Here is a 12,500-nt window from a genome sequence, read left to right on the forward strand (position 1 = left end):
CATGTGTAAAACTCAAGGTTATAAGATCTTGGGTTCACTTCCTGAAGCAGGCGGTACATTGCATACTCAAGTAAGCTACATAATTTCACGTCGTTCCCGGTTACTCAGTTGTTACACCTTAGAAGTTTCTGCTGGGATAAAAGCGAGAGGCCGAGAAAATGTATTTGGCTACTCACGATCACATAAGCACCCATAGCAATTAGCCGAAGCATGGGACATGCAACCAAGTCACACCCACGGCTGCAGTGTAGCGTTTTAGTCGAGAAGGTTGAGAGCTTCCTTTTGTAGTATCATCCTATTCTCTCTTGGTATTTTAAAACCAAATGGAACACCGCCGACTTAGTGTACAGTAAGCCAACAATAGTTTATCACACCTACTCCACTAAATCTTAAGACCAACGAGCGATATATATATAAAATGTAAGGCTCGGGTAATATGCTACCACAATGATGTTTCAATCATCTATAATTACTTAGTTAAAGCCCTAGGGAAAAACTTGTCACATGTTTTGTTTCTTTTATTTAAAATTGTCTTTTGTACTTAAAAGAAAATCAATATTTCTCTTCAAGAAGGTAGCGAGCTGGCAGAAACGTTAGCACGCAGGGCGAAATGCGTAGCCGTATTTCGTCTGCCGTTACGTTCTGAGTTCAAATTCCGCCAAGGTCGACATTGCCTTTCATCCTTTCGGGGTCGGTAAATTAAGTACCAGTTACGCACTGGGGTCGATATAATCGACTTAATCCCTTTGTCTGTCCTTGTATGTCCTCTCTGTGTTTAGCCCCTTCTGGGTAGAAAAGAAATAGGTATTTCGTCTGTCTTTACATTCTAAGTTCAAATTCTGCCAAGGTCGACTTCGCCTTTCATAATTTCGGAGTCGATAAATTAAGTACCACTTGCGTACTGGGGTCAATCTAATCGACTATCCCCCTCCCCCAAAATTTCGGGCCTTGTGCTTAGAATAGAAAACAATATTTCTCTTCAAAACTCCTGTGATTGACGTAGAACAAGAGACAAGTCGAGTCTGCGACGTGGTTTCAATTTCATCTCGAATCTTTTTCACTTTCTTTACACCGCTCTCGCAGTTAGAATCATAAGTGATATTTAGATGATACTTTAAAAATAAACTTCAGAGATATGGGGACAATTTAAAGAACAAAATTCATAGCCACTAATTATAATTAAACGCATTTACTCAACAGATATAGCATTATTATAGATAAACTATTCAAGTGAATTGAAAAAAAATATACGAAGGAAAGAAACGAAAAAAAAAAACCCCACTGAATGAAAACAATTTTCAATAGCGATAGATTTTCTACTGTCGATTTGTAGTTTGCCGCAATAACTTCATAGAGAATGGGAACAAATATCATTCTAATTCAAATGTAAATTATTGAAACGTTTACTTGTTTTATTGAAAATAATCTTTAATGTGATGAAAAATATTTATGATGGTTTACTACAAATCTGATTTCTAAGTTATCTTTCCACTATTCTTTGTACAGGTGTTGTTTGCGTCAGCTGCTTGAAAATTCACGGTGAATTCCATTGTTAAAATTGTCTTTTTACTAGTAGCATTTGTTTTTCATCCCGGCTTCTTTTTGATCAATCTATAAAGTCTTCTGACTTGTCACGTTCAGCGATTCTAGCAGTTTCAAGGAGATACTTACTTTTATATAGGTTGCTACACTTGTTTGTCAAATGGCATCTGGAAGTGGAAGGTGTGTGTGCACGTAATAGAAGTATGTGAAATCCTCTTCTGAATCTTTTTATGAGAGAGAAACAGCTTAAGGATCTATAAATTCTTTTGTATGTACTATTGTTATAGAAATTCTTGACAGAATCTCTCGCAGGTGATAATAAAGATATTTAATGTTTATAACCGCTCGAGTTAATGTGAAAACAAAATAAATGTCACATTTTGCGGAAGACTCAGAACCACTTTAAAAAAGTAAATGTTCAGAAAGTTTTGGAATAATTACTTCTAATTTTTCCGACCAGATTCCATCCTGCGCGGGTATTAATGTATATTGTGTTTATATTGATAATATCCAATATACTTAACTCTAAAACAATATTGTTCACGTAACTGTAAATAGATACTGCAGAGTAGAAACAGATCATGACGGTAAATGGTGACTGCAGTGTAAAAATGATGAGTTTTCGTTAGCTTACAGTGATGAATTTCATTTCGGATCTTTTCGGTTTGAACGGCAGTTTTTTAAAATAATTTCCACGTAACTAAACACTTTTAAACTTCGTATACTGGTAGAATGTGTTTATAAAACATCTTTTTCTCTTGGCTTTATTGAGAAAACTCTATAGTTTGTAAGATATTAGTTGTTTTTTTTTCTTCAATTTCTGCAATTTTAACCAATCAATAACCGTCTATTGAGTTAAAAAGCATTCTGTGCCGTATGAATATGTCCCTCGTTTAAGAAACAGATTGAGTTTATTTACATTTGTGAAGAAAAAAAAGAGACCTTCCCCCCACCCCTAACCCTAACCCTAAAACAGATTGAAATGCAATAGATCGATTCTAGGGTCATAATTATGGGCGACAATTTCATATGACACCGCTAGAAAAAACTGCCGTTCAAACCGAAAAGATCCAAAATTTCAAAAGATTTGTAAGGAAGCAGTATCCTGCTGCCTGACACTCAACAGTATTTTGTTATTATTATTTAAAAGAAAACGGCGTGCTGGCAGAATCGTTAGCACACCGGGCAAAATGTATAGCGATATTTCACCCGTCGCTACGTTCAAATTCCTCTGAGGTCGACTTTGCCTTTCAGCCTTTCGGAGTCGATAAATTAAATACCAGTTAAGTATTGGAGTCAATGTTATCGACTATCCCTCTCCCCTAAATTTCAGGCCTTGTGCCGATAGTAGAAAGAATTATTTACAAGAAGGCGCCAAACTAGTTGAACCTTTAACATGCCGGACAAAATGCTTACGGCATTTCGTCCGTCTTTACCTTCTATGCTCAAATTCTGCCGAGGTCGACTTTGCTTTCGTACTTTGGGAATCGATAAAATAAGTAACAATCAAGTACTGGAATCAATGTATTTGACTTCTCCCTCCGCTCAAAGAATGTTGAGTCTATACCAAAATTCGAAACCGTTACTATTGTTTAGAATAGATGACAGAAACCGAGTGCTCGACACAGTTTTTTCATGTCTCTTTACACTTTCCGTTCAAATTTTACCTGGAATAAAAAAACCAAACATATAATTAAAATTGACTCGATAGACGGCCTAATTACAAATCTCTGTTATGAGAGTAGGCGGCTAGAAAATAGTTGGCGCCTCTACGGACAGAGTTATCATGAACATCACGCAAATCTCTTTCACCATCCTTTAAGATTTACTAATTTGTGTCTAAGTCAACAAATTAATTTATGGCACGAGATTTATATAATGGCAGGGATTTGTTAGAAATGGTAGTATCGGAATAACTACATTAAAACACCTAGTTGCTTCTCTCTCTCTCTCTCTCTCTCTCTTCCATGTTCTGAATTAGCTTTTTCTCAAAGTACTCTTTACCTTCCATTATTTATTCAAATTTGTTAAAATAAATTCTAGTTCTCGTCGCTGTTTTGTCAGACCAGTGATTAAAGGTTACTGAACTGTTCTCATTTTTTTTTTTAATTAAAGGAATCAAAACTACATCAATCATTGTGTCCTGCTCTTTCTGTCGACGGTAGAACGTGATTTAAGAGAGATTTCCCTGCTACTTCTAGCGGGTATGTGGATCGCATAGAGGCTCGGTAAGTTCGAATATTTAACTAGGTTTGATGAAATCGACATCGTAGCTTCCCTGTCCAGGTTGATCTTTTGTTTAGAGAGAAATCAGTAGTTGTCGTTTTCAACTGGATTCTGTTTATTTAGTGGAGGCGAAATGGCCCAGTGGTTAGGGCAGCGGACTCGCGGTCGGAGGATCGCGGTTTCGATTCTCAGACCGGGCATTGTGAGTGTTTATTGAGCGAAAACACCTAAAGCTAAACGAGGCTCCGGCAGGGGGTGGTGGTGAACCCAGCTGTACTCTTTCACCACAACTTTCTCTCGCTCTTTCTTCCTGTTTCTCTTGTACATGTATTTCAAAGGGCCAGCCTTGTCACACTCTGTGCCACGCTGAATCTCCTCGAGAACTACGTTAAGGGTTACACGTGTCTGTGGAGTGCTCGGCCACTTGCACGTTAATATGACGAGCAGGCTGTTCCGTTGATCGCATCAGCTGGGACACTCATCGTCGCAACCGACGGAGTGCTCCTACTACTATTTAGTAAATGATGGCAATTGATTGAGGTGGATAACAGGAATGATAGGACACCAGGTATTTAGTTTTGTTAAAATTGAATTTGCTTTCGAACCTATTCGAGAGCGGAGGGTAAGCAACGCTTATTCAATGTGATTTATTCAGAAAAGAAAAGAAAAAAAATCTGTAGCTTTTTGCAATAAAATTATGGCTTTGTGTCAGTATTAGATAATAATTACTCCTTGTACTATGATAAAAAAAATCAATGAAATAAATGTTACTCTGATATTAGTTACCCTAACCTGCGCTCCGATTTATAGCTTCCCACTCGAGTTCTGGCTCTTATTATCGATCACCGTAAGATAAATAGCTAAGTAAAAATACTAAACCTTAGTATCATCTTTGTTATAGTTGTAGACACCAATTAGTTCCGGCTTAAATTTGTAGCCAGCGTATTAACAACGGAAGTCTGACTCTTAATTTTGGAATTTGCCTACTGTTTCCTGATATCTCCACCTGTTTGCAGTATTTAACAAAACACCACTTTTATTTAACTTTCTTTTAAGCTTTTCAGCTTAAGTATCTGAAAATGTCATAAAAATGCTACTATTTATCGTCGGTGATATTTTTGGATTAATGTTATATTTTACATGAATTTTATATTTTTGATGAATTATTTATAGCAACTCCTGTTTATATCACTATTACAATACCTTTTCCTTTTATAACTCAATTTGTTATAACAGTTAATGTATTTTGTACGGTTTTGTTTTGTTTTAGTTTTGTTGAAGTTTCTCAAAAGATTAAAACAACTTAAAACAAACTGTTAACTAATCTCAAAATAGTCGTTTTGCACGCCTGTGTATTACGCTAAATATAAACCACAGTAGTTTATACAGTTGATTTCAAAATTAAATTTCTTTGAGATGCATGTAGAAACAAGATCACTATAGAAGCCAAATAATTCAGTTGAAGTAATGCATGGTGATAAAAATATACTGTATTATGTGTGAATTTATAATGGATCTTAGTACGGTGTAATAAACACTTTAAAGACAGATTTTCGAATATAAAATCACTGTCCCTTTGTGAAGAACAAGTTTTAAAGTTAAAAAAAAAATTACATCTCACCAAATATTATAAAATTGTATAAAAGTATATGATAAGGATTTTAACGCAAACTGAGAAAGTAAACACTTAGACCAACTCGAATACTACTCTAATTATTTCTTTAAAATTACATTCAGTGTTTATAGTAAACGCTGTAGTGCAGAGTTAAACTCAAAAAGACAAATGTATGATATACGATGTGTGGCATACGATGGATTTCTCGCTTTTTGCCCGCACTGTAACGATTCTGCCACCTCGCCAACTTAAGCTCCCTACAAATTGATTCACTAATTGTATTTCGATTCTCAATTGATATTCGTGGGAAGAGGATATCAACTTATTGCAACTCTCAATTACTTTTACTATGTATGCTCAAGGACGAAGACGATATTGTTTTAGTTTGACTAATCAGTAATATAATTTATGATGAAAGAGAACGTAGATACTCATATCTTCCATGTGTAACCAGAGCTTGGAGAGAAACAATCGCTTCAACAGGGAAGTGATGCCGCAAAGTACATGAATACTGATTGGATCTTGTCACTGTCATTACGACATTAATTTATCGAAATCCACGGGGAGATGAAGATAGTCTTGAAGGCCGGCTGCACATCTTACTCCACAGTGAAAATCTGGGTGTCAAGTTTTCGGAAAGGGTCATTTCAGATGAACCCCGTCCAGGATGCTGTGCACATCACGATTCTCGAGAACCGTCTAATTGCTGCTGCATTCATAGTTGAGACTGGCGATTTATACCGCGAAAGAGTTGGCTACATCATCCACATTTTGGACATGAGAAAGCTTTCTGAAAAATGGGTGTTGAAATGCCTGAACAGAGATGAGAAGCGCATCAGAGTGACGACATCGAAGGCAATTTTGGACCGGTTTGCAGCGGGAGAAGCTGATTTCATAGCTCGCTTAGTCACCATGGATGAAGCTTGACTTCATCATTTTGATCTCCATACCAAGCGGTAATCAGTAGAGTAGCGCCACAGCAGTTCATCAAGTCTCAAGAAATTTCCAGCCTAGAACACAGCTGGAAAGTGTTCTGGGACAAAGATGGCGTGCTCCTCATAAAATACCTGCCAAAGCGTCGCACTATCAACGCAGAATACTACATGTCTCTGTTAGACGAACTGTGTGAAGTTTTGAATCAGAAACACCATGAAAAGCTGAGCAGTGGTGTCCTGTTTTTACTGGACAATGCACCAGAACACACAGTAATTGAAACTCTACGGGAAAATATGCGACTTTGGCTTCGCATAGGTAGGTCACCCACCTTACTCACCTGGCTTGACCTCCTCCAAGTATCTTATCTTTCCACAACTTAAGAACCATCTCAAGGGAACGGAATTTCACTCCGATTCGGAAGTGATCGCTGCTACAGGGGCCTGGCAGGAGGCCGAACCATCCGTGTTCTTTTTTACAGGGCTTAGAAAAACAAAAGTACCGCTGCAATGAGTATGCGAATCTGGGAGGGGAATATGTTGAATCAAATCATAATTAACTGATCCTATTGTTTTCTTTTACCCAATGTCAAGAGCCTCTCAGACACGCGCACACACACGCACACACACACGCATACACACGCATACACACACACAGACCGTGAAGACGGACGAAATGTCACTAAGCATTTTGCCCGGTGTGCTAACGATTCTGCCAGCTCCCCATTTTAATGGGAAGAATATATAAAGACCATATTTAGCGTTCTAAAATTAATTTTAAAAAATGCATTAACAATATTGTAATATTAAAATGAATTAATTCTGCCTACATTTGCATAATACTAGTATCGTACCGGAATATTCGCAAGGTGATGTGATATAAATTTATATTTCACCTGTTATCTAAGAATGCTTGCGATCTTATATGAAAAATGAATTCTATAAACACTTGCAATACAACGTAAAATCATAATAATGTATGTACTATATCATACTGAACTGAAGGAGCTACCAATATATAAACATACTATACACAATACAGTTTTATTTAACATCTATTTACATACATTGTCTTGCTGTAACTGTAAATACAAGAACCATAAATTGCTTTTAAATAACTTTGTCTCTTCATGACTATAATAAATAAATATGATATATACTGGCAGACTTGTAAGTCTATCAAGCCCATCTATCTTTCTTCCTCTCTCTCCCCCACTTCTCTCTCTCTCTCTCTCTTTGTTTATCCCTCAGTCTCTATCTCTGTCTCCCTCTCTCCATATACAGAGTCTCTTTTTCGGGTAAAATTTTTGAAGAAAAATCCGACGTATGATACTGCTTTCAAATTTTGACACAAGGCCAGCAATTTCATTAACAGTGTGGTCCAACGTTTGGAATAATTGTCGAGACTGTAATTGAGTGCTTCTTCTGATTAAAGAGAATGTTGTGCGCATATGTTTACTTGGTTTTCAGAAGCATTTATGTTTTCATACTTTTCAAAGAAGAAACGTAAGTATATGCCAAATAAAGAATGCTTTTCGAATCTTTACCTTTTGACCGACAGATTTAAAAATATAATCTTTTGTAACTAAACACTTTCAAACTTCGGACACTGGTAGTATGTGTCATATAAATCATCTTTTACTCTTAGCGTTTTTGAGAAAAGCTTATATTTAGGAAGTTATTTCCCGTTAAAGTAGTAGTATTTCGGTAATTTCAACCAATCAATGACGTGTATTCAGATGAATAAAATTACTGCTGTTGTTTGTCAACAAGAACTATCGGCGGTGTATTTTTCATTTGTCACTGTTATTTATGACATCATTCGTGTTTTTATACTTTAGGGTTTTAGGGTTAGGGTTTTAGGGTTAGGGTGTTAGGGTTAGGGTGTTAGGGTTAGGATTTTAGGGTTAGGGTTTTAGGGTTAGGGTTTTAGGGTTAGGGTTAGGGTTTTATGGTTAGCTGAATAAGTCATTGATTGGTTGAAATTACCGAAATACTACAACTTTAACGTGAAAAAACTTCCTAAATATAAGCTTTTCTCAAAAACGCTAAGAGTAAAAGATGTTTTATATGACACATTCTACAATTGTCCGAAGTTTGAAAGAGTTTAGTTACAAAAAATGATTTTTTAAATCTGTCGGTCAAAAGGTAAAGATCCTGCTTTTCAAACCTTCCATGATAAACGTTGTAAGTTTTGGAAGAATGAAATATAGAATACTAACAATGAAACAATTGTCAAGCAATGCTAGGGGGACAAACACAGACACACAAACACACACACATACATATATATATATATATACATATATACGACGGGCTTCTTTCAGTTTCCGTCTACCAAATCCACTCACAAGGCATTGGTCGGCTCGGGGCTATAGCAGAAGACACTTTCCCAAGATGCCACGCAGTAGGACTGAACCCGGAACCATGTGGTTGGTTAGCAAGCTACTTACCACACAACCACTCCTGTGCCTATCAACTCAGCCACTCCTGCGCCTCTGTTAAGGAGTCTTTTATTTTTTTTTACTTGTTTCAGTCATAAGACAGCGGTCATGCTGGAGTACTGCCGTAAAGAATTTTAGTCGAACGGATCGACGTTAGTACTTATTTATTTTTAAGACTGGTACTTTTCTATCGATCTCTTTACCTCTAAGTTACGAGCACACCAACATCGGTAGTCAAGCAGTGGTGGACACACACACACGTGCGCGCACACATGCAAACCCACGCGCACACACATACACATACAAATACACACACATACACGCACACACACACACACACACACACACACACACACACACATAAATACACACATGCAAGACGGGCCTCTTTCAGTTTCCGTCAACCAAATCCACACACAAGGCTTTGATCAGACCGAGGCTCTAGTAGAAGACACTTAGCAAAGTTGTCACGCAGTGGGACTGAACTTAGGACCATGTGGTTAAGAAGCAAACTTCTACAACATAACCACACCTGCACCTATTGTTTAAGATTGCTGAAAGGATGTTGAAAATTTTATGAGAAAACTGGATGCTGTAAATTTGGAGGCTTTAATTCCCGACATGCAAATTCCTCACAATATATATGCTCCATTAAAGCGGTAAGTTGGCAGAATAGTTAGCGCGCCGGGCAAAATGGTTAGCGGCATTTCGTCCGTCTTTATGTTCTGAGTTCAAATTCCGCCAAGGTAGACTTTGTTTATCGAGGTCGATAAAATAAGTACCAGTTGTACACTGGGATCACATATGTATATATATATATATCACATATGTATATATTATATATATATATATAGATATATATATATATATATAATATATATATATATATATATATATATAATATATATATATATATATATATATATGTATATATATATATATATGTATATATATATATATATATATATATATATATATATATATATATGTATATATATATATATATATATATAGATATATATATATATATATATATATATATATATATAATATATATATATATATATATTATATATATATGTATATATATATATATATATATATTATATATATATATATGTATATGTATATATATAATATATATATATATATATATATATATGTATGGAGGGGCTGTGTGGTAAGTAGCTTGCTAACCAACCACATGGTTCCGGATTCAGTCCCACTGCGTGGCATCTTGGGCAAGTGTCTTCTGCTATAGCCCCCGGCCGACCAATGTCTTGTGAGTGGATTTGGTAGACGGAAATTGAAAGAAGCCTGTCGTATATATGTATATATATATATATGTATGTGTGTGTATGTGTTTGTGTGTCTGTGTTTGTCTCCCTAGCATTGCTTGACAACCGATGCTGGTGTGTTTACGTCCCCGTCACCTAGCGGTTCGGCAAAAGAGACCGATAGAATAAGTACTGGGCTTACAAAGAATAAGTCCCGGGGTCGATTTGCTCGACTAAAAGCGGTGCTCCAACATGGTCGCAGTCAAATGACTGAAACAAGTAAAAGAGTAAAAGAGAGAGTAAAAGAGTATATGCTTCATTTTTAATTTTCATGTATATTTCACAGAAGAAACTCTTAAAATATTATAAAGCTACTGTAGATCCTCCTGTTTCCATATAACATCTATTTTCATATTAACCTAGAGGAATTATATTTACGAAGACCATAAATTGCTTTTAAACGATGGCGTTGTCACTTCATGACAATGAATTAAATGCCTGCTGGTATATTCGTAAATTAATCTGACGTGTACATATTCTCGCACTTCGCTTTCCCTGATTACACCTCTTCTTATTCACATGACGAAACAAGACGATTGACTATATGCTAAAGATTCAAAACTATTAAAACCGAAACCACACCGTATAAGTTCTTAACATAGAAAAAGTCCCGGGGAGCTTTATCTTTGGGCAATATAATTCACCTTAATCGAATATTGTTTACGAAAGAACTTAAGTAAAGTTTATAAACACACTTAAATATCACGAGGCTGCGAAAATGTCTCTACTTAGAAAAGCATTACAAGAAAAATTCGAATCTTGGAATACTATCGAACGAATATGTCAATGAAATCTATTCAATGAATTAACTCAATAAATTACACGCAATAACACATACATATATAATATATATAAACTGATTGTGGCAAGCGCAGCCGGTCAGCCTCTAGTACAAACAAAGGATTTTTTCGGTTTGAACGGCAGTGTTTTTCTAGAGGTGTCATATGAAATTGTCACCCATAATTATGACCCTAGTATCGATCTATTACATTTCAATCTATTTTAGGGTTAGGGTTAGTTAGGGGTGGGGGAAGGATATCTTTTTTTCTTCATAAATGTAAATAAACCCAATCTGTTTCTTAAACGAGGGACATATTCATACGGCACAGAATGTTGTTTACCTCAATGGACGTCAGTGATTGGTTGAAATTGCAGAAATTGAAGAAAAAAACAACAAATATCTTACAAACTATAGAATTTTCTCAATAAAGCCAAGAGAAAAAGATGTTTTATAAACACATTCTAACAGTATACGAAGTTTTAAAATATTTTAGTTACCTAGAAATTATGTTAAAAACTGCCGTTCAAACCGAAAAGATCCAAACAAACCTTGTATAAAAAATTACTCAGTAATTAATCAATAAAATGCAGTTTCAGAAGCAGTTTCTTTCATAATGCGATTAAAGACAAAATGCCAATAAGATGAAAGGAAGGATGCAACTTCACGCCGAGAATTTCGAGAACTTCAAATGTTGCTTACTATGCGATAATCAAATCTGTAAATAAAACAATTGGAAAAACGTAGTCGAGTACTACAGCTGTTTCAAAAGTATATCTTAATTAACATTTTGAATGTCTATCTGAAACAGCTGTTGTGCACGACTCTTCCATTCCTTACATACACACATACACACACACGTATATATACACACACATATATACATGTATATATATATATATGCACACATATGTACATATATATATACATATATATATGCCTATATATACATATATATACATATACACACACACACAACACACATACATACATACATATATATATATGTAGACATATACATATATACATACATAAATATACAGGGTTTGGACTTATTATGGAAACATGTAGCATCATAGCATCATAATTTTGAAATATCTATAAAACCGTCAAAAGCTTGTTTATTTTTATGTTTTTTTTAAAATTTATTATTAGTGTTGCTTAATATGTTTTGCTAAAATTACTGTATCTTTTCAGATATTATTAAAAAAAAGGTCATTAAAATTCATTAAAATGACAGATCTATCGGACTTTCGAAGAGGTGAATTTGTCGGTGCTCGTATGGCAGGCGCGAGCGTAACGAAAACAGCCGAAATGTTTGGTGTATCAAGAAGTACTGTCTCGAAAGTAATGACAGCCTTTGAGAAAGAGGGAAAAACCTCTTCCTCGCAAGAAAACTCCGGAAGAAAACCAAAACGTTCAGACAGGGAGCGTCGGACTCTCACTCGAATTGTTAGAAGGGATCATAAAAGTACAACACCCAAATTGCTGCAGAGCTTAATAACCACCTCGAGAACCCAGTTTCCACAAAACCTGTTCGCTGGAGCTGCACAAAGCCGTATTTCACGAGGGTAGGGCTGCCTTTTGAGTGGAGTAAAAACCTACTGAATTGGTCCCTAGAGCATA

General features: G+C 35.8%; 2 protein-coding genes across 2 annotated transcripts in view; both read left to right on the forward strand.

The window, feature by feature from the left end:
* Positions 1-12,500, forward strand: part of LOC118762639 (metabotropic glutamate receptor 3-like) — a 139,390-nt gene that overhangs the window by 79,589 nt on the left and 47,301 nt on the right. The gene's annotated exons all lie outside the window — the stretch shown is intronic.
* On the forward strand, positions 5,951-6,310 carry LOC115209576. Its single transcript, XM_029778013.1, has one exon. The coding sequence runs from the start codon at positions 5,951-5,953 to the stop codon at positions 6,308-6,310; it is 360 nt and encodes a 119-aa protein (XP_029633873.1).

Source organism: Octopus sinensis, linkage group LG3 (genome assembly GCF_006345805.1).
Source record: "Octopus sinensis linkage group LG3, ASM634580v1, whole genome shotgun sequence".
Taxonomy (NCBI): Eukaryota; Metazoa; Mollusca; class Cephalopoda; order Octopoda; family Octopodidae; genus Octopus; species Octopus sinensis.